The following is a 24053-nucleotide window of genomic DNA, read 5'->3' on the forward strand; positions in this document are numbered from 1 at the left end:
TTTTTCTCTTTCAGCATTGCAGCCTTCCGTTCCAGTGAGTCATTCAAAGAAGGTTTTTATTGTGTTTTTACAGCCAGCAAGCCCTTTTAAGTACATAAATTCCCCGTAGGTGTATTGCGTGACTGGAGCAGTGCCTTAGCAGCTAGAAATTAAGCTCCCCTTCATCCAATTTGAGTTGGCATTTGCACAGAGACAAGAGAGCAAAATGAAGGGAGTTGATCTCTGAATGGAGCAGCTGTCACTGAAACACGGTTGTAGGGAGGAATTTAATGTTTTCTACAGGATTAAAGAAGATAACAAAAAAACCTCAACAAAAAGGAACGCCACTGGATGGCATTTTAACCTTTGAATTACTTTAGTTAGTCTTTTCTAACTTGCTTGTTATGGTCCCTGAGATGACAGTGTACCTTTCGTTAGCCAGCGTTTGCTAGTTTTATGAAGCCCTGTAATATAATTCTGCTAAATGCTTTAATGAATGCACTTGCACTTTTTCAAACAAGTTACTCCCAATATTAATTGATGTTAGTTAGTGAGGATTGGCCTTTGAAATGAAGCATTCAAAATCCTCGCCCTTTTTTACAAGTCCCTCGCCCCTTGGCTGAGTTCAAATAGCTTACAGACCATGCTGCCAATATAGGGGGTTTCACGGCAGCTTTGGTTTAGTGGGATTTGCAGGAAGAGGAAATTAATCTTACCAGTAGATATCTTGGATCTTTGGGATTCATCAGATCCACCCATCTACCACCCTTCATAAACTTGAGCTTATCTGGTACCTGTTTTGTAACTCGTGTCAAGTCCTGTTCACCCATTCACTTTTATGCTTGCTGAACTATATCAGTGCCTGGTCTGACAATGCCATAGCTGTTGGCTATTGTAAATGGTGGTTCAGTGGATAGTACTCTTGCCTTAGAGTCAGAAGGGTTCAAGTAGCTCCTCCAGAGACTTGAGCACAAAAAACTAGACTGACACTCCTAGTGCATTATTGAGGCAATGTTGCTAAATGGAGGTCCCATCTGGTCTCCAAGATGGATGTTCCTTTGAAGAAGAACAGGAATTTCTCACTGATGTCCTGGCCAGTATTTATCCCTCAACCAACATCAGCAAAAAAACAGATTAACTGGTTAATTTTCACGTTGTGTTTGTGGGAGCTTGCTGTATGCAAATTAGCTCCTGCATTTCCTACATTACAACAATTACTACCGTTCAGAAGTACTTCATTGGCTATAACGTGTTTCACAATGTCCTGGGGTTGTGAAAGATGCTGGAATGGGACTTGGTGACTTGAAGCCACAACCTCTGACTCAAATGAAAGAAGGAAAGAAGAAAATTAGAGCTGAAGAAGGGAAAGAAATAACTTATCAGCAAGGTCCTGGTGGTTGCTCTAGTGGGGAAGGGGTTAAAGGTTTATGTTTTTGCATACAGCAATGTGAAAAGGTCTTCAAACTGATTCTTTCTCACTTCTATCATTCAGTTGATTTTGTCCCTGTGTATAGTCAAACATTTCCCCACTTCCTACATGAGGCAAACCTGTAGTTAATTCAGGAGTGCTCTGGCAATTAATCCTCCCAGACCCCCAGGAGTCCACAGGCTCACTCATTATTATCCAGAAATAAATTATTTTCACCTTCCTTATGCATGACCTTCCTAGTCTACATTACAACAGTGACAACAGTTCAAAAAATACTTCATTGGCTGTAAAGTGCTTTGTGACTTCTTAGGGTCATCAAGGGCATTATTTCAACATATAGATATAAACCTTTATTTCAGTCTCAGTGCTGATGGCTGATTCAAAATATCACTTCTTTAAACTTATTACTATGATTACCTTCACTTGTAAAAGACATTTGTGGTACATCAGGCTATCATTATGATAGATGGTAACTGAGGATGGAGCCTCCCTGGTTTCAATTTTTAAGTGCTTCCAGGTAAAGACTGAGGTCTTTGAGAAAATTGTGATGCATATACTTTGAGTTACTGATAAATCCGTTCAGATTAGCAGGAATTGGAACCGGATATCTCATTCTGCGGCTTATCTGTATCATATGCGAAGGCTGTGTTGGAGTAACTCTGATCCCTGCAATCTTAATTCTTTAAACCTGTCTTTCTAAAGCTGTGAATTTACTGGTAAATTAATGCATCCAACTGAAGACTAGAGGCATAGATGGCTGATGTCCAGCCATCTTGCGTTGCACGAACTGTATGCTTCTCCAACTCTGTAGAATCAACTTCAAACCTGGAGCTGTTTTGTGTAAATTCAATTAATTCCTGGCATCATAAAATTGTGGAAGCTTACAGCCCAGAAAGTGGCCATTTGGCCCGTGTGCCTTTGCTAGCTTTTTGAAAGAGTAGCTGTGTTTAGACTCATGCCCTCATGTTTTGTCTGTAATCCTGCAAGTTCCTCATCCTCAACTCCCTTTTAAAATTATTTATGGAATCAGCTTCCACCATCTCTTCAGGTCGAATGTTCCAGATCGACACATATCTGAGTGAAAACATTTCTCCTCACCTCTTGACTAGCTCTTTGTCAATTGTTTCAAATCTGTGCTGTCTGGTTATTGACCCACTCACCAGGGGGGAGTAGTTTTTCTCTTTCTGTTCTTTCAAAGCTTCTCATCATTTTGAAAATTAGGTCATGTCTTAACATACTCTGTTCCAAAGGAGAAGAGACCTAACTTTCCCAACCTCTCCTCATAACTGAACTCCCTCATCCCTGGTAATGTCCAGGTTTGAAGTTATTTGTTTTTTTCTCAACAGATTTGGAGGAACATACAATAGTCAGTGCAACGCAAGATAGCCGCAAATTGGTCATCTTTGCCTCTAGCCTTCAGTTAGTTGGATGCACTAATTTACCAGTAAGTACATTTGAAGGGTTCCCTCTCTTAATCTTGACTTGAAAAATGTTTATTAGGTGAGTAAAGGCCCATTCAATATTCATGCTATTCCTTACTGTTAAAATCATGGCTAAATCATGAAACTCAGTGCTGGAATCGCTTATGCTTAGATGAAAACTTAAAATTTCTTGTAATTCCTGTAGCTGAGCCTATTAACTCAGAGCCACCTAAACCAATTGAACAGAGAATAATAGGTATTCAAGGTCAAATGTTGTCATTGTGGAATCGTAGGTACCTGGGTGTGGGTCACAGGCTGGAATCTAATCCAGAGACCAGGATAGTTTATTTGTATAATAATAGCTACCAGGGTGTGGGTTTATATGAGGAGTTTGAGATGTTTCCTATATATCATGCAGGATACCAAGGAATGAGTTATAGGCTGAAATCTACTTGAGGGGTCCAGATGGTCTGGAGTGAGGTCTCCTTACACAGTTGAAAAAGATGGCTTGTAAGTGAGTTATGCAGATCAAAAGACACTGAGTTTAATGCCCAATCTAATGTGGGTAACGGTAGCAGAAGGGGATGGATATTCAAACATTGGTGAAGGGATGGGAAAATCAAGTTGGATTCCTACTCCTGATCACTCGCCAAAGACCCACTCTGAAAATTGCATGTGCGAAGGCAATTATTGAGCCATAAGGAATAACAAGCCAACACTCACTGTTTAGATCCATGCTAATAACCTTTAGGATGAGATACTGGAGGGATCCCACTGTCCGTGGAATTTACCATCAGAAGCTGATGAGGAAGATTAGGGAGGGAGGAGGGGAAGTAATCATGGGGATAATTGATGATTGAGTTCAACACAGTTATGGATGTGCATAAGAAATGACTTTCGAGCAGCTGCATGCTCTGCTTGTGTTTGGTAAACATTTTTGTTTTTTGCTGTAACCAGTATTTCTTTTACTTCCTTTTTGTTGGGCTCCCAATGTTGTGAGCTACCTGTGACTGATCGGCAAGCTGTGTCAAAGGAGTCTGAGCTTTTGATCTTCATTGGATGTTTCAGTAGGTACCAGGGAGCTTTGGGGAGCCAGATATAAAGTTTAACTCGATGTTCATATTCATTTACAATACAAAGGGGTTGGTTTTCACTTCCTTCTTCTGACCTTACCAGGGCAGTAACCACCTCAAAATTGTGTCGGTGACTTTACTGTTCCATTTTAAGAGCAGCCTACTGATGGTTGTTCAGCCTGATTCAGTCCATTTTAGTATGGAAATTTGTGTGGAAATTTAGGTCCCATGATTTAAATAGGATCCCAATTGCCATTTTAGGTCATAACCGGTTAGGAGCTGCATGATACATGCACTCCTACCAAGTTACACTGGTGATGGAACCGAAGGGACCTGGGCTAAAGTTTAAGCATCAAATTATTTCTGTGGGTCACTAGAGGAGCAGGAGTGTGGCACAAAATTAACCTGAGCAGCTGTCATCCCGGAGCCCACATCCTCTGTGATTTTGACACTCAATAACTTAACATGTGTTGCCGACTGCCTTGGCCCAATCTTGAGGCCTCAATCTGACAGCAGCTTGCCTGCCAAATTCAAAGGGGGCCAGGCCTCTTGCTGGTGGGGCAGTTGGCCTATTTGCCAACAATGCAGCCCTAATAAATTGCGGGTTTATCCGGTATCCAGCATTGAAGCTACAGTGCGAAAGGCAGCCTTCCCAATCTTCCTGGCTCTCACAAACCCCAAAAAAGAAAAACCACGAGGAACAAATTAGGACCAAGTTGCCGGAGAACTTCGTGGGCCAGATTGCCTGGGTTTTGAGGTGGCCCTATGTTCCAGTAACTGTAGCTATAGGGCAGGGGACTCAGATATTCAGATTGAAAGGAGCCAATTCCCTGAATCAGGTGGACACTTTGAATACCCACAGATAGGCCCATTTCAAAGTGGAATGACAAGGTCACTGACCTCATTTCAAGTCTGCTACCATCTGGGTAACGCAATGCGACAAAGGGAGTTTGGTGATCCTCTTATGGGATTGCCAAATAGCAATGTAGTGAATAGTCCCACGGGATGGAGAGCTCATGGGATGACAGCCAATATTCGGTGAATTCCAGACTTTACACATTGTAAGAATTTTTTTTATTCATTCACTGAATGTGGGCATCACTGGCTGGGCCAGCATTTATTGCCCATCCCTAGTTGCCCTTGAGAAGGTGGTGGTGAGCTGCCTCCTTGAACCGCTGCAGTCCATGTGGTGTAGTTACACCCACAGTGCTGTTAGGGAGGGAGTTCCAGGATTTTGATCCAGCGACAGTGAAGGAACAGTGATACATTTCCAAGTCAGGATGGTGAGTGACTTGGAGGGGGCCTTCCAGGTGCTGGTGTTCCCATCCAACTGCTGCCCTTGTCCTTCTAGATGGGAGTGGTTGTGGGTTTGGAAGGTGCTGTCTAAGGAGCCTTGGTGAATTGCTGCAGTTGACCTTGTAAATGGTACACACTGCTGCTACTGTGCGTCGGTGGTGGAGGTAGTGAGCGTTTGTGGATCAGGTGCCAGTCAAGCGAACTGCTTTGTCCTGGACGACGTCAAGCTTCTTGAGTGTTGTGGGAGCTGCACTCATCCAAGTGAGTGGGGAGTATTCCATCACATTCCTGACTTGTGCCTTGTAGATGATGGACAGGCTCTGGGGAGATAATTCTTTCTCCATGTTCTCATTAAAAATGTGCAAGGCTGAAATGCGGCAGAAGTATTTTGTCATTCAGCTGAAGCCCTATATAGCGCACAGATCACCAGATAGGTACATTTCTCAATGGAGTGCTCCCTCTCCTGGTCATACTGTAATAATCTGCATTTTACAGCTCACTTCTAATGTGTAAAAACAAACTGATAACTGAAGCAACTTTTTCTGTCTTCTCCACATATTGTGATTGCCCCCATCTCTTCTGAAAGTACTAATGTTTACAAGGGTACAGTTCCTGTCCAACCAGCTATTCTTCATGTTTGAGTCTAGGCAGGATATTGGACTGCAAGGAAGCAAAGCTGAACCTGATGCTCCACGCATACACACACTTTGCTGATTGTAGGGGTGGTGGGGGGAGGAGGCGGCTGGGTGTGCTCACTGATGGCAATCAGTAGCAGGCACTTTTCAAAGGCCTGGCATTCTGAAAATTACAGGTAATTGCAACACCCCAACTTGCTGGCCTTGTTGAAATTGGCAAGGTCCAAGAATTTAACCTGACACATTCCTAGCATGAATCATTTCAGTAAAAGTATTGGATAGTGCTTATATCCACCAGGCCATTGGGAAAGGGTTGAATTCATATCTTATCTATATTAGAAGTCTTACACGTAGCACACATTTCCTGATCACTGGCACATTCACATACAGTAAAAATATATCCCATCACACTTTGTTGACAATGGCCCTAGCTTTGCAGTCAGTGGTGAAGGAATGGTGCTTGCCATTCATCAGGCTTCAGCTGCACAGCTTTCTTTATAGCATTTTGAGAATCAGTTTACAGGTATTTGAGATCCATTTGGTGTGTGAGAAAACAGGGCAAACAACAGACTGTCATGACACAGTACCTGCATGAAGGTATTATAAATCATTAAAGACATATTTTAAAAGACTACTATTCAAAAAAAAAACTGGAACTTAAGATGGGTCCTCAGAGTGACCAGACAGTTTTGCGGATTAAACCATCTTATCTTGCAAGAGGAAGAAGAGGACAAAGATGCCTTTTCTTACATTAACTCACTGTGGTTTTAGTCAGGAGATAAACAAAACCCCATTAACACCTTCGTTGTAAAAATGCAAATCTGCATTGTCAAATCTAAAGGCTTTAGCCACCTAAAACCTCTGTTGGAGTGTTGGAGAAGATTACAGACTGTTAATTAAATGACCACAAACCATATTTGGGACCAAGATCAATGCTGATGTGAGGTCACATGATACAGTGGCCATCTTAGATCCCTGCTAAAGATATAGCAGAAAATTCAAACTGCTTTTCAGAAACATCTTCAGAGATGCAGACAGAATTCTGTCAGGCAAAGAGAGAGAGACAGGAAGAGAGGTTGGAAGGGTGAGGGGATCCAACAGGCAAAGTCATCAATTGTTGCAGCCAGTTAAACAGCAAATTAACTACCTACAATATCTTGAAAGAAAAACTAAGCCTCCCCTTTTCTCCTCTAACCTGTCCCCATCTTCAAGCCTGCCTGTTGAAACAACCTCCGGGCACATCAACTCTAGGAACAACCACTGAGAAATGTCTACATTTTTGAGACCTTCATTTCAACTAAAGTAACAACTTGACTACGAAACATCAGGCCTATACTGAAATAAAGACTGAGTTAAATTCCATTTTTATACTCACTGCTTTACCTTCAACTGTATCTAATTTTTTTGTGTGTATATGTTAGTTTTGGTTAGTTGTGTGGGTGAGATGTCATGTTTTTGTTAACCTCTGGGGAAAGAGAGAGAGAAATTATCTAATCATCTTTCTTTCAAAATACAAAAGGGTTATTTAAATTGTCTCAGCTGCTCTGAGTATGAAAATCCACACATCCAAATACAAATATATTTGATGACAGGCAATTAAAATTGTTTGTGACAGTCACTTAAACCATTCAGATTGAAGAATCTTCGCTGAGACACACAGTCTACAGATCATGGACCTTAAACAATTAACTCTTTTTTTCTCTGCAGATTCTTCATCAGCTACTGAATGTTCCCATCATTTGCTGCTTTTATTTCAGATTTCCAGCATCCCGGCATTTTGCTTTTGTTGGCGGAGTTTGTTTTTATTATTCATTCACGGGATGTGGGCTTCACTGGCTGGGCCAGCATTTATTGTCCATCCCTAGTTGCCCTTGCTTTGGTGGTGATGAGCTACCTTCTTGAACCGCTGCAGTCCATGTGGTGTAGGCACACCCACTGTGCTGTTAGGGAGGGAGCTCCAGGATTTTGACCTAGCAACAGTGAAGGAACAGTGATATATTTTCAAGTCAGGACGGTGAGAGGCTTGGACGGGAACTTCCAGGTGGTGGTATTCCCATCTATCTGCTGCCCTTGTCCTTCTAAAAGGGCAGGAAGTACAAATGAGAATATTTAATGGATAAGGTGAAGAAAATTAGGAGGTGTTCGACTCCTGATTGTTATTAGTTACCCTCGCTAAAAGGTATATGCCTGTGGATGTCAGGGGCAGACAAGTACAGGCTCTGTTATCATATTCTACCCACTTTCAAAGCCCAGATATCAAGACCATAGAGTCATAGAGGTCTACAGCACAGAAAAAGGCCCTTTGGCGCATCGAGTCTGCACTGGTCAAACAAGTACCTAACTATCCTAGTCCCATTTTCCAGCACTAGGCCCAGAGCCTTGTATGGCATGTCATCGCAAGTGCACATCCAAATACTTTTTAAATGTTATGAAGGTTTCTGCCTCTACCACCCTTTCAGGCAGTGGGTTCCAGATTCCCATCACCCTCTGGGTGAAAAAATTCTTCCTCACCTCCCCTCTAAACCTCCTGCCCCTTACCTTAAATCTATGCCCCCTGGTTATTGATCCTTCCACTAAGGGGAAAAGTTCCTTTCTGTCCACCCTATCTATGCCCCTCATAATTTTATACACATCAATCATGTTCCCCCTCAATCTCCTCTGCTCCAGGGAAAATAACCTCAGGTCTATCCAATCTCTCCTCATAACCAAAACTCTCCAGCCCAGGCAACATCCTGGTAAACAAAAACAAAAATACCTGGAAAAACTCAGCAGGTCTAGCAGCATCTGCGGAGAGGGACACAGTTAACGTTTCGAGTCCGAATGACTCTTCAACAGAACTAAGTAAAAATAGAAGAGAGGTGAAATGTAAGCTAGTTTAAGGGCGGGGGGGCAAGTAGAGCTGGATAGAGGGCCAGTGATAGGTGGAGATAACCAAAAGATGTCACAGACAAAAGGACAAAGAGGTGTTGAAGGTGGTGATATTTTCTAACGAATGTGCTAATTAAGGGTCGAAAGCAGGACAAGCAAGGTACAGATAGCCCTAGTGGGGGTGGGGTGGGGTGAAGGAATCAAAAAAGGTAGAGATAAAACAATGGATGGAAATACATTTAAAAATAATGGAAATAGGTGGGAAAAGAAAAATCTATATAAATTATTGGGGAAAAAAGGGGAGGGGGATCGGAAAGGGGGTGGGGATGGAGGAGAGTTCATGATCTAAAAGTGTTGAACTCAATATTCAGTCCGGAAGGCTGTAAAGTGCTTAGTCGGAAGATGAGGTGCTGTTCCTCCAGTTTGCGTTGAGCTTCACTGGAACAATGCAGCAAGCCAAGGACGGACATGTGGGCATGAGAGCAGGGTGGAGTGTTGAAATGGCAAGCGACAGGGAGGTCTGGGTAATGCTTGCAGACAGACCGAAGGTATTCTGCAAAGCGGTCACCCAGTCTGCGTTTGGTCTCTCCAATGTAGAGGAGACTGCATTGGGAGCAATGAATGCAGTAGACTAAATTGAGGGAAGTGCAAGTGAAACACTGTTTCACTTGAAAGGAGTGTTTGGGCCCTTGGATGGTGAGGAGAGAGGAAGTAAAGGGGCAGGTGTTACACCTTCTGCGGTTGCATGGGAAGGTGCCGTGGGAGGGGGTTGAGGTGTAGGGGGCGATGGAGGAATGGACCAGGGTGTCCTGGCTGCTAACATCCTGGTAAATCTCCTCTGCACTCTCTCTAGTGCAATCACACCCTTCCTGTAATGCGGATTCCAGAACTGCACGCAATACTCTAGCTAAACCACTTAAGGAAATATCCCTACAAGAGGCTTCAGGAGAGGAGAACATGTGGGAAGAGGAGAAGAAGGTGGAGAGAAAATTGGCAAGAGCAAAAAGAATTAATACAATGAAATTACAATGAGTCACACTTGGATGACACAAAATTCTGGTTATGTTAAAGTCATCAACCATTCTCGCTGGCAGAATAGCAAATCCCATTGACAGATGCGGGTCATAAGCCCAAATTCCACAATGGTAACTCCGGATTAGCTGAACTTGTCTAAGATTGTAATATGACCGTACCAAACAATCTGAGCAGAGTTAGACCACACAAGAGTGTGAAATCATGGAGCACTGGGCCATCACTTGACATCCAGATTTGCCCGTGAAAGGACATGCAAATCCCACAAGTGTGGCTAAACCTGTGGGGAAAGTGAAAAGTGCCGTTGATTGGAAACCGGGGTTCAAACAGGTTACAACTGCACAAGACGCAGAGAATGAGGAGGAGCAAGGTGAGGCCGACCAATCCAGTGACGAGGCACCTTTCACTCACCTCCGGGAGGCTGGCACGGAAATTCCAGCAGAGGCAACCATGGAAACTCGTGAGGAGGTGGAGCGATGCCATAAGCTACACGATGAAACTGACAGATGATGCAGTCATACATGCAATACGTTGTTCAACCAAGGAGCCTGAGGGCCCAATGAACGCTCACCTGAGCAGAAAGGGATTATGGAATTTTTCCGGAGCTAACTCCTGACATTTTTCAATGCAAAGTTCCGACCTTTTTCAAGGTCAGGCTATTGTAAGGTATGAACAAATCGAATAAAGACCTTTTCACACATATACTGCTTTACTTTGCCTTCGTTTGGCACTTGAAGCTGTTGTTTTTGACATAGATCGCATTTGTAGGCATATCGAGTTACATAAGAGATGCATTCATGTGGGAATGGGGCCTCCTCAGCTATCATGAAGCTCCACTTAACACAATTTTGTAGGCAGAACCCCTGGAATTCGCCTCATCGGGATTTTACTGTATTTTAGTGATCAGTTTTGCAGGTTTCTAAATAAGCAATCACAATCAGATACCAATTATAATCAGTTATGAAGATAGATTGGAAAAGTTGGGACTGTTCTCCTAGGAGAGGAGAAGGCTAAGAGGAAATTTGATAGAGGTGTTTAAAATCATGGAGGGGACTGGACAGAGTAGAAGGATTGAGAACGAGAGGGCACAGATTTAAAGTGATTTGCAAGAGATGCAAATGTGATGTGAGAAAATGCTTTTTCACACAGCGAGTGGTTTGGGTCTGGAATGCACTGCCTGGAAGTGTGGTGGAGGCAGGTTCAGTCGAGGCATTCAGTAGGGCTTTGGATGATTATTTAAATAGAAACAATGTGCAGACTTACAGGAAAATGGCAAGAGAATGGCACTGAATCATAATGTTCATATGGAGAGCCAGTGCAGACACAATGGGCCGAATGGCCTCCTTCTGCACAGTAACAATTCTGTGATTTCTGACACCTTAGTGAGTCAGCCTCCTCCTGCAACTAAACTGTAGTGTGGTCCTGGTGATGAATGAGACAATTCATTCCCTGCCTCCCACATAATGCAAAAGAGAGCCCACTAAACGCATGATATTCTGTGTGAAGTATTTAAATAACCTGGCTGTTTATTAAAAAATACACTGCTCCTGGCCTCCTACCATATGGTTTAGCAAATGTTTTCACTACAACAGTATCTTTCAGAAAGCTTGCGGACAAACTAAAGCAGGAAACTGAACTCTTCAAAAATACAGCTTCACGTTCTAGGTACTAATGCGCCTATTATTCTTGAGCTGTTCAGTATAATGTATTGTAGGTTGATTGACAAAAGTTGATTCAATCATGTGAAGAGTTCAGACTCCAAGGGGGCAAAAGTTAAACTGCTTTTATATTGTTCTTACAAGAAAGGACCACTCAGTGCCAGCACACAGGCCTCACGTGGACCTAGTCTGGAGTGAACTTGTCAGATTCATTAAAAACAATCACTGGGAAAGATTATTTCATCAGTCACTTCACACTGAGGGGTGTTTGCATCAGGTTCAGAAAGACCCACACAACTGGAACAAATAGAACAAGCAGCTCTCGAAAGTCAAATAGGAAAATCTGCATTAGGAAGTTAGGGTGAGCAAGAACACAGGCAGTCAGTTCTCCTAAGTGGTAATAATGTTGTGAAATAAGTTACCAGGGGCCTATTGAAGCAGAGTATGAGTTTGAGGCAATTAAATAGGTCTCTAAAAGGAGGGCTTAAGAATCGATAATTAAAAAGGGATCAAGCTGCTGAACCTGATGAGTTTTACCTGAACATTTCCCCATCACAAGCTAATAAACGTGTCTCTTTTTAGCTCCCTTCCCTTAAAAGTCAAATTTACTCTTTGCACACTGCTTTTTACCTTATTGCAAGGCTACCTAGACAGCATTCGAATTGTTGTGATCAGGAATGTACTACCTGGGAAGTGCAGGCAGATTCAATTGTGGTTTTCAAGAGGGAATTAGTTAAGTACTGGAAGGAACATTTGCAGAACTTGGGTTAAAGGGCAGGGATTGAGACCAGGTGGATTGCAGAGAGCTGGCATGGATAGACAGGCTGAATGGTCTCCTGCATTGTATATTTCTATGATTCTATAGCAGTTCCCAGCCCACACCATCTCTGCCACTGATAAAGGACATGTGCAGCAAGATCATGGGAACTGCACCACCTCCAAGTCACAGACCATCTTCATTTGTACAAGTATCACCAGCACATAACCATCATTGGGTCAGAATCTTGGAATTTCCTGCTCCAACACCACTGTGGGAAAATCACTACCACAAGGAAAGCAGTTGTTTAACTTCAGGGCAACTCCACGAAGACAATGATACAAAAACACAGCCTCACCAGCGTTAACCACATGCCCAGAACACACAATAAGATGATCTTCTATTGGCTTAATTCCTCCAATTAAAGTGGCTCCTGTAAGCTTCACAAAAACAAAATCATTATGGTGCTCAAATGGAGCACAAGGGGAAAGAAAATCAAGGTGACTTAAAGCAAGTTAGTTGGGTTGGAGTAGAGGGCAGGATTGAGAGATGTGGTAAGACAGGTGGGAAGTAACGAGGTGAAGCAAACAAGACAAACTAAGGCTATGACAGATGTCCCCTGTTCCTAAAATTATTGTTGTTATGGTAAATCAACAACTTTTAGTATGTTTTGTGATGATTTTGACCAATGCAGTCTGGGATCTTGCTGGGAGGCAAATCCATTGCTATGTAGCACTAAGCCAAATGGACCAGGTTAGCTGCAATCCCTTATTGGTGTTGAGATGGTTCATCTGCAGAGCAGTGAGTGGACTAGCATGAAGATTATTGCTGACATGAGGGGGTGGGAAGCTCTTGACTGTTAGCCAGATGAAAGCTCTGGATGCAAAGCATGGTTGTTTGGGGCAGAATCAAACTTCAGCTGTGAAGCCCTCCCTTCCAGTCCAACAGCTTGTTGACATTCACCATTTAGGTTCATAAATAAGTAGCACCAACTAGTTAGTGAAATTGTGTCCCAGAATGAGTCAGTGCCTTCAAGAGAGTGGTGAGAAATTGGTGGAGGAGTTGTGGATGTATACAACAACTTTCATATTTATAATAGCAATTTTAATGTAGCAAAATGTCCCAAAGTGCTTTGCAAGATTGTTATCAAACAAAATTTGACTCCAAGCCGCACGATGAAAAACTAGGACAGCTGATTAAAAGCTTGATCAAAGCGGTAACTTTTAAGGGCAGTCAAAGGAGGAAAGATAGAAATAGGGAGGCTGAGAGGTTTAGGGAGGGAATTCAACAGCTTAGGTCCTAGGCAGCTGAAGCCATCAATTATGTACTGATGAAAATCAATGTGTGAGGGGCCAAAAATGGAGGAGTACAGAGATCTTAAGAGGGTTAAAGGACCTGAGGAGTTTAGAGATAGGGAGGGGCTAGGCCATGGAGGCAGTTGAAAAGGATGAAAATTATATATACCAGAGCAACATTCAAAAATACAAATACATGCCAGCTGCTCAGTTTTCTCCCCCATTTTATTTATTTTCCTTCCTCCTGTACAGAACAGTCATGATGAATGTCAGTGTTCGATACAGCTCCACTTGTTATCCCATAATCCATTTCATTACACATCAGGAAAAAAAAAGTCACTGATTTTCAACAAATAACCAACACAGACATAAATAAAAGTTCCAGACAAGAGGCAGCAATTAAAATGGAAAAGAAATGTCCCATCAAGTTTCAAAAGAAAATACTTAAGGTTCTGCATTCACTGCAATATGTGAATAGGAATGAAATTGTACATCGCAATGCTGGGAAGCAGCTGCCGTTTCTTTTGGGTTGAAAGGCAGGAAGATATGTTTGAGGTTTTGATTTTTTTTGGTTCAAAGTTAGATTTGGTGCCTCAACTAGTCAGAGGACTGCTAGGGAGGTGGGCCCCCTCAGTCCCAGTTACTTAACTGAACAAGCTCTCATGATGGTTTGGCAAATAAAGACACATAGACCAGAGGTCCCAGGTCCAATATCTGGGTAATGCAGAGCGAACCAATTGCAGGTGTAGCTGGTGTGTAACATTAACTCGGTTTCTCTCTCCACAGACACTGCCTGATCTGCTGAGTGTTTCTGTTTTTTTCATTTTGGATTTCTAGCATCTGCAATTTTTTGCTTTTGTTTTCTGGTAACAGTTGCTCTTGGCGTCCATGAGTTTTGAGTGGGGTGTTGGGAGGCGTTATGGAAACCAGCTAGGGTTTCCACTCCTGAAACTGACATCAGATAAAATTGGGAATGGATTCAGCCATTCGATTGAATTCCCACTGACACTCAATTAAACTTGTGCAAATTTTTCCGCATGGATGATTTACGTGCACTGAAAGAATGAAAACAAATAGCAAACCATTGCAACAAGGTGCAATTTGTAGATATAGGGGTTTTTAAAAGAAGTTATTATTTAGATTAACTAATTTTCAGTCTTCAATTAGAAGTCAAAATAAATTAAAAAAAGGTTATTTCACAACACAGCAAGGACAAAAAACCGTGATTTATAAAAAGGTGAGGGACCTAAATGTCAGGAAGTACTTTCCATTTTGGCTAGCCAACGTCAGACCAGGCACATCCTGATTAGGTATACCATGACTGCACACAGCATCAGTCCCAATTTCAGGAGAGTAACTGGCACCATCACCCACCACCAGTGCTATAGGGAAGGTCCAAACTCCAGGCCAAGTGTCACGTACAGCCACTAAGAACTGGCAATCCAGCTCTTCAAAACCTAAGCAATTGAGTTGGTTCTTCTTCACTGATTTGTGTTTCAACTTTCAGGCTCTAAACATTTTGTCAAGGCTGTTCTCATCCTAAAATCAAAACATTGAGATCTGTTTCAATGTCAGCAACTTAAAATATGGTGAAATTAAAGGGTATGTGGAATTGACCATTATATGTAATTCCATCCATATGGCCCACGAAGGCAAAAGGCTTTGATTACCACACCTAAAGATATTTCCCATCTATGTGGCTACTTTGAAAGTAATTAACAATTAGTGCTGAATTATGATCTGTCCTGTGTTCACCACAAACTCATTTTACCAGGACCTTTACAGCTAACAGACAGAGTTAAACAAATTACAACCAACAAACATATATCCATGCATTCAAACCTGGACTGACTTCATTATGTAGAGGATTCTCAATAGTTGAACAGTAAAATGGAGAACAGGTGGCCAGATTTTGAGTAGTGCTTAATGTGGATTGTATTTGGGTTAAAATAGAATAGTTTTTGTTGTTGCAGAAGTGAAATAGCATAGTGCCGTTATTTATGGACCATCTTCCAACCCTTAGGAAGTTGCTGATGCTGCATAATCAGAGATTTGGCTCAGTGCTGTAGTTTGGATCCAGCCACGCCGATATAAGGCGGTTGTACTGGAAGAACCCTTCTACCATGTGAAAGTACCAAGAGCAGGGGACTCTGGCGTTAGTGCTGCTTCGGCTTCAGAGTAATCCTCCGTACTGTGTTGTAAATGAAACCAAAATTCTGCAAAGAAAGAGTTGTGCCATTTAAAAAAAATATATATATAAACAGAGATTTTCCCCTTCTCCCTTACCATCCTGAAAATGCTGACCCTCTGTTGGGGTACATTTCAACAGCCTGTGGAGAGTCTGATGATGACCATGAAACCATTGCCGATTGTCGTAAAAACCCATCTGGTTCATTAATGTCCTTTAGGGAAGGAAATCTGCTATCCTTACCTGGTCTGGCCTACATGTGACCCCAGACCCACAGCAACGTGGTTGACTCTTAAATGCCCTCTGAACAAGGGCAATTAGGGATGGGCAATAAATGCTGGCCTAGCCAGCAATGCCCACATTCCATGAACGAATATAAAAAAAAATCAAATTCTGCTCTAAGTAGATATCCACTACAACAACTCATTTATATAACGCCACTGACAAAATGAAACATCCCAAGATGCTTCACAGGAGCATTATAAAACAAAGTATGACACCAAGCCACATCAGGAGGTATTAGGTCAGATGATTGAAAGCTTAGTTAAAGGGGTATGCTTTAAGGAGTGTCTTAAAGAAGGAAAACAAGCTGCAAAGCTTCGGGCCTAGGCACCAATTATAATTGGGAGACAAGAAGCTCGAAGTAGAGGAGTACAGCTATCTCAGAGGGTTGTGGGGCTGAATGAGATTGCAGAGAGAGGGAGGGCAGGGCCATGGAGGGATTGAAACCAAGGATGAGAATTCCAAAATCAAAACCTTGCTTGACTGGGAATCTACACAGGTCAACGAACAAATGGGTGATGGGGGAATGAGACTTGCTGCGAGTTAAGACACAGGCAGCAGAGTTTGGCATGACCTCAAGTTTATGTACAGTAGAATGTGAGAGACCAGCCAGGAGTTAAGTCTACAGGTAATGAAGGCATCTATGAGGTATTCAATGGTAGATGAGCTGAGACAGGGTGAAGGTGAGCGATGTTACAGAGGTGAAAACAGACGGTCTTAGTGATGGCACGAATGAGGTCAGAAGATCATCTCAGGATCAAAAATGACACTCTATTGGAAAACAGACTGGCTTAATCTCAGACTGTATTCAAATCTATGAAATTATGGATTTTGGGAATTTATTCCTGCATTTGTGTCAAGAAACCAATAAAATATCATTGCCATGCTCCTCTTAGACGGAAGCACTAATGCATTAAGGAGAAACTGTTTAAATGCATAAGGGAAAAGGAATAGTGGTCACACTGATATGCTGTTGTCAGACTGTTGTCAGGGAGATGGGTCGAGTCAGTAGCTAGGAAACAGAGTTTGGAGTGGGGACCAAAAACAATGGCTTCAGTCATCCCAATACTTATCTGCCATGCTGACCAGGCATGTAGAAAGTGATGTGGAAAAAGATTGATAATTCTTGCTAACAGATCTTTTATCCTCTCCCCGCAACTTGGCTGCCTCACTTCTGCAAAGCTGAACAACAGAGTTCCCATTCAGGTCATACAATTACTCACCTGGGCAACAAAATAGGTAACTCCTAGATATGCTGCTATACACAATGCCAACAGTAGATCAAAGATGGCAGGTTTCACTCTGCAAAGAGAACATTTTGAAGAGGTTTCACTTCAATGGCTAAAGGGAGGAGAGGCTGAAATCACAAGATAAACACAAGTCTCTTATCTAGGTTAGTATTAGATTTGGAAGTGGCCACAATACTTTCGAACTCTGAAGAGACAGGAAAACAAACCATTATTTGTGGTGCTCATTGAGTGTAGTAGTACAGATGACCTCATATAACAAATATCTTAAGAGTTTAGATTTATGTGCTGCCTTAAATGTAATGTCAAAATCCCACCATACTTCATGGGGTGGGCGGTGGAGGTAAGAAGATGGGGGGAGGGAAAAGAAAACAAATCAGGCATCGAGCAAAAACTTAGTAGGGGAATGGTGATTGAAACCAGGTCAGAGTATCCTAATGTTGAAGGTTTGCTTGGAGATTTTGCAGTTTATGAACATCTGCTGCCTGTAATTGAACACTCACCAAGTCCTGTTCACCTATCACCTCTGTACTCAAAAACCTAGACCGGCTCCCAATCTGGTGATGCCTCAGTTTTAAAATCCTCATCCATGTGCTCAAATTCCTTGATGACCAGGCTCTTCTCCATCTCTCTAAGCTCCTGCAGCCACACATGGATTTCAACATAGGTGAATGAGCAAAGGGGTGATGGGGGAATGCGACTTGCTGAGTGTTAAGACACAGGCAGCAAAGTTTGGCATGACCTCAAGTTTATGTGCAGTAGAATGAGAGAGGCCGGTCGGGAGTGAAGTCTAGAGGCAATGAAGGCATCTATGAGGCATTCAGCGGTAGATGAGCTGAGACAGGGTGAAGGTGAGCGATGTTATAGAGATGGGAACAGGCAGTTTTAGTGGTGGCACGAATGAAGTCAGAAGATCATCTCAGGATCAAACATGACACCAGATTGCAAACAGACTGGCTTAATCACAGGTTGTATTCAAATCTACGAAATGGTGGATTTTGGGAAACCCACTCATATTTCCACAGTCCTCCACATCTGATTTCTTGTACAACATCAATTTTTGTTTGCTTGACCATTGGCAGTCGTACCTTCAGCCCCAAGCTCTGGAATTCCCTCCCTAAACCTCTTCACTTCTCTATCCCTCTCTCCTTCTTTAAGCTGCTCAAGACCAAGCTTTCCAGATATCTCCTTATGTCGAATTCTGACTGGCAACGTGGCGGCGAATTCTGCATGGCAACATTTGACTATGTTAAAGGCACTATGCAAATGCAAGCTGTTGTATGGGCAGAGGAAGAAAGATGGGGGGGTGGGGGTGATGTTAAGGAAAGAATTTTGTTATAGATGCAAAGGTTCTGCCACCAATTGTAAAAGGAGGGGAAAAATACAAATAATCCAAAAGTTATAGTGATAAGAGTAAGTGAACAGAGACCTAGGCTTAAAAGGTGGTTTGAAAATTGGAGATTTTACTATTCATTCAGTTTTCTCTTGTTGAAAATGTTGCCAGGCGTGGAGGCATAACTTACACCCCTCAAAAAGAACACCAAAGCAGCTAGACAAACGTATTAGAGCATCTAACAAATATTTTAAATTCTGCAGCCTGCTCTTTGCACCATAATCACAACATGGATGAGAAAACCATTCAACTTATCCTAGCTCATCCATTACATCAACCAACCATTTCTTGAAATGATTCCAGGATTTTTGCCTTTGTTACCCTGGTCTGAAAGCCCAATCCATGATTTGGTCACATTGTGCAAAAAAGAACCAAATAAGACAAAAGGTTTAGGGGAAAAAGAGTCTAATTATTTATATCAGAGAAAAGGTTAGATTTGAAGAATATGAAAAAGATTTACAGCAATTGTGATCAATCAGCTACGAATAATCAAGTCTGAAACACAACAGCTAGTATGCAGATATTGTTCCTTAATAAATCACGTTAAAATTAAAACAAGTGTCATTCTTGTATTAGAACTACTGGTAAACAACCAATTTGGTCTGTCTTGAATAAATCATTATACTCCTTAAATTAATCATAAATGCCTAATGGAATAGTTGATGATGGTACACTGATTGTTCAATCTATAATCTTGTTTTCTTCTGCTCTTCTCTTACAAGCACTGGTGTGCTGGGGGAAGATTTTATATGCTCTAGCAGTCCTCCAGTACCTTATCTTCCGAACGCATAGATTCTTCTGGCAACACACCCAAGCGATCATTCTTCGATATGCAAGTCCAGACAGCAAGCATTGAAAGGCTATTCAACTATGGGTGACTTCACAACTGAGCCAGATCTATTGCTTGCTTCATGTCCATATTTGCATACTCTTCAGTGGGAATTACTGGTTAACGATCAGGAGTAGGATAATCAGGCAAATTTCCTTAACCCCCAAGAAATGCTTGTGAAAGCCAAATAAAGCTTTCGCCACCAGCCAACTCAGCCCACAGCCATTCTAGCTTCCAAGACTCAGTATTACATTAATACCCACCAAGCTAGAGTGATAGTAAACAACCATAACAGACCAAGACCACTCATGCGGTCCGTCTTTCATACCTGTATGCATTCATGGTTTGTTTCAGCTGATCATAGAAGAGAAATTCTGGATCTCTGCAATCAACAGAAAAAAATTATTTATTCATCCACTCCATCAGAACTTCAAGAAAACTTGCTTTTCTTGTAACAGTTAAAATTCCAACTTTGCAACTCACATGTATGAGACCCTGTTACTGCTCCAGTTAGTTATATATGTTTCTGCTAGTATTGTATTAAATCTTGTAATAACAGCTCAACTTTGTGAAGATAAATGCAACGCAACTAAACTCCAACTACAGCACCCCTATTGGCTAGGAAGCACCAGTAAAAGCAAATATCCCCGTTTATATGGCAACTTACCACAGCTTTCAAATACCCCAAAGTGTTGACACTGGGTCAACATCTTGCTCATCCTTGGAGAGTAGCAAGGAATTTTTACTGTCTACTTGAATAAGCAGATAAGAGCTTAATGTCTCATTTGAAGGATGGCCACCCAGCAGTGCACCAGTGTGCCAAACTAGATTGTGTACTCAGGACCTGGAGTTGAGACTTGAAACCACCATCTGGAGGGGATATCATCAACACTTCAGTAATGGATGCAAGTCAAATCACTGGGAATAATGGGTCACTCCCCATCAAACTGGAGCAATAGCAATAGGATTATATCACTGAGCAACACTAATAGCTTCTCATTACTTCAGTCACTCAAGGAGTGGAAGGAGGAGGGAACTTAGATTCTTATGAATTTGAATTAACCTTTCCCACCATCACCAGAACGTAGAGTTAAGTGTACCATTGCTACATCACTTCCAGTTCTGCATATTTTGCTCTGGTATATACCAGAGAGTTAATATTGAGTTCTCACTCTGTAATTCCCATCTCTGTGATAGTCACCATCATGGATATTTACAGCCAGGAACTCCATGCAGTTGGTGCCCACACTGATGGATTAATGACTAACAAAAATCTGTGCCAATTTATCCAGCGTTTAATCACTGTATTAATTCATACAAAGGCCTCAATACTTACTACAAAAAACTTATGATGTAGCCAATAGGCGAGGTAATTCCCATCATAAATGGTCCATATTTCTGGTGTTGTTTACATAGTATTAGTTCAGTATTGTTCCTTTATTAAAAAAGCACAAAGTACCTTTTATCTGCCTTCACATGGTGGCGTTTAACATCTTTCAAATATCGACTCATGTAATACTCCATTGTGGAGATCAGGATGCTGTCCTTATCAATGAGCTGTGCTGCCCTCGGCTGGGCTGTTAACCAGTCAAGTACTGATGATAGCTGGTCCTCTTGTAGTTGCTGATTTGGGGAAGGTGAAGGGGGAAAAGACAGATAAATGGTGAGCGAACAGTACTGAAACAGAAAGTACGCATAGTCCAGAACATCTTCCTCTCTAGTTTGATTTTAAACTGTTGTGCATATGATGCAAATTTACGTTTGCTAAGGCAGGTGTGAAAGCAGATAGGAGTAGGAGAGAAGCTGATGCAAACTGAAGAGAAATGATAAGGTGATGCTATGATTGGGTTTTAAAAGCCTGCAAAAACTGAGTTCCACATAAAAGCATTTAAGATTTTTGTTTTACTACAGCCTATTAGTGGTTATACCACCAAGACAGGAGGGAAAATGAATCTCACAATTTTACAGAAAATATGGTTGGCTATTCATTACTATTCAGCTAAACCTGAATCCACAGCTTCTTCAGAGAAACATTTTTGACTCTCTTCTTCAGCTTTATCCCTTCCCACAAGTTACAACATATCCAAAACATCGCAGCCTAAACTGCTGCCTAAACACTCTTCCCTCAGGCCTCTCCAAGTTCTACTGGGTGCCAGTGTCAAGTTGGCAGACAAATCCCGTACAGCTTAACTCAATTATGCCTTAGTGATCAGCAGTCTGTCATGTCCAAACACAGATCTTCCACTCCTCTAACACTGGACTACCCTTTGTCCCCTGCTTCCTCTGTTCTACATTGGTGACCATTCCTTTATCTACTACACTCTGTCCTCTGCAACTATTTGTACAGTTCCCCCCTGCTTTCAATAACCTTCTTGAACATACACATTAGTCCCACCACCCGATCCTCTCAATATTGCCCACTGTTCAGAATTTACTGCTTTTCTCTTTAATGTAAAAGGCAGACTTGAATTTATATAGCGCCTTTTACAATGCTGGGTCATTAAAAAAATGCTTATAGCCAATAAAATATATTTGCTGTTCTAAGATAGGAGATGCAGCAGCCAATTTGCGCACAGGAAGGTCTCACTAAGAGCAATCTGATAATAACCAGATTTTTTTTTGGTGTTGATTGAAGGGTAAATATTGCCAAGGACACTGGGTTGGAGGCGGTGGGGGATGGGGGAGGAACTCCCCTGCTCTTCTCTGAAAAAGTGCTATGGGATCTTTCACATCCACCCAAAAGGCTTAACATTTCATGGTGGGATTTGAACCCAGAACATTAGCCTGGACTTCTGGATTACTAGTCCAGTGACATTACCACTGCTCAGAAACAGAACATCTGGTCCACGTCATTGTTTGTGCTCCACACAAGCCCCCTCCCACCTTTCTTCATCTACTTCTTTGTCTACCCTACATCTCTGCTATTCACCTCAACCACTCCTTATGGTAGCAAGTTCCACACTTTAACCACTAGGTTAAAAAAAACGTTAATTACATCTGTATCCCTCTCTCTTTCCTCTCCTGGAGAGGATGATGTGCTTAGTTAAGGTTCCACAAAAAACTATCAATCCGCAGTACTTTGCCCAGTGTCATTGCTTTTCATGGGAAAGCTGGCAGGCAATGTTGTAATGAGGGAGGGGGCACCACAGCCAGTCTAAGGCTGTCCTCATCTCAATGCCATACGCATGCACCTTTCATCAAGGATCACAGGACAGTGAATCAAGAGCAGAAATCCCAGAATTTTTTTCTTCTCTTCCCTAGGTCAGTGGTGCTGAGATGAGTGAAAGCTGATTAAATGCAGCCTTGACTTAGATCAATAAACATCACAGACTACGGATTGGTTCTAGGACCATCTGGTGTTCATGGCTTAGTAGAACATCAGGCAGTGAATTTAGCAATTAGACAGACGATCGGATTGAAAATCCAGCGAGCCTAGGCGTGCATTTATGCTGGCACTATTGCATCACAGTGGTTACAATAGAACTCTGGGGTTGCTTTTGCCCAACACTTGGGAGGAGGCCATTTCACATGATTAAGAAGCTTGCTATGGAAGAAGTATAACTCCAGTGTGGTGCCAAGCAGGGTCTGAAAGTCTATAACAGATCTGTAAGTCTCAGGAAAGTATCTATTAACTTCAGTACATAGAAAAAAATCCCGTGTGTGTGGATCCTTGCATGCGCATGTGGAGCTCTCAAAAGCTGTCTGTGATGGCAGCCAGGTAATAAATATCACTTATTATGATCTGCAAATTGATTCTGTTGCTATTGTAATTATAATGCAGCCTACATTAATTACATCTGACACTTTGGAGGTCAGGCAATGCCCAGGACTCTAATGGATTGGAAACCGGACCCTGATCCCAATGTTTAAGAACATCCTCACCACCAACCTCATGCTCCTGGTGAGCATTTACAGAGGATATTACCTCAGTTCACTGGGTTATAGACTCACCTGCAGCTACCGTGCACCTCAACTTGAGTAAGACACAGCAGCTGGGATGTCTCTTGCTTTAAAAAAAAAGGAAAGCGAAGTTTAGAGAAATTAAGAAGCATTCTGCTTACCATTTGCTCTGTGAAGATTTGAAGGTCCTCTGGTGCACCCTAAAAAAGACAACAAACTTATAAAGAAAGAGCCCTGTAAAAGGCTGAACATACAGATTGCAGAAGTTGGTGGGGGGTGGGGGTGGGTGATGGAATTGGATGAGACACACACTGTGCACACAAAATGACATGGGTCAAGGGCCAACTGTGGCCCATCTCTATCTGACTGGCAACCTTTGGCAAATTAGTTCCTTGATATTCCCCTCCTTCTACTTGCAATTCAGTGAGCTAAAATTAAAATAGAGCCTTATTGAGAGGCACAGGCTCTTCCTGCATTTGTGGCACAAGTTGCCAACTCTCTGTAGCAGCAAGATCAAAATGGGGAGCTCAGTGTCAGAGGGAGAACTGAGTCCCATCACTCCATGGGCATGGAACATCAGAATCCATCCTCAAGTAACCTGCAAGTAAACCAGTGTTTAACATCTTGCTGAACTGGCTACTGCTGTAGTTAGCCTTTTTGAACCAAGATTAACATACTGAAATTAAAACAGAAATTTCTGGAAACACATCAGGTCCATCAGAATCCAAAAGAAAAAGATGGATTAACTTCCAAAGTGGAACCCCTCATATT

The 24053-nt window shown here is 42.1% G+C and overlaps 2 protein-coding genes across 3 annotated transcripts in view; one reads left to right on the top strand and one right to left on the bottom strand.

Annotated features, from left to right (window-relative positions):
* Positions 1-24053, top strand: part of haus8 (HAUS augmin like complex subunit 8) — a 103620-nt gene that overhangs the window by 4647 nt on the left and 74920 nt on the right. The window lies entirely within an intron of this gene.
* Positions 13651-24053, bottom strand: part of ncln (nicalin) — a 42186-nt gene continuing 31783 nt past the window's right edge. For both annotated transcript variants that reach the window (XM_041204070.1, XM_041204071.1), the window contains exons 11-15: positions 23444-23482; positions 20842-21005; positions 19711-19764; positions 17137-17215; positions 13651-15659 (exon numbers count right to left, since the gene is read on the bottom strand). In XM_041204070.1, coding sequence (XP_041060004.1) covers positions 15600-15659; positions 17137-17215; positions 19711-19764; positions 20842-21005; positions 23444-23482 — 396 coding nt within the window. In that variant the 3' untranslated portion in view covers positions 13651-15599. The remainder of the gene's footprint in view (positions 15660-17136; positions 17216-19710; positions 19765-20841; positions 21006-23443; positions 23483-24053) is intronic.

This window comes from Carcharodon carcharias, chromosome 14 (assembly GCF_017639515.1).
Source record: "Carcharodon carcharias isolate sCarCar2 chromosome 14, sCarCar2.pri, whole genome shotgun sequence".
Taxonomy (NCBI): domain Eukaryota; kingdom Metazoa; phylum Chordata; class Chondrichthyes; order Lamniformes; family Lamnidae; genus Carcharodon; species Carcharodon carcharias.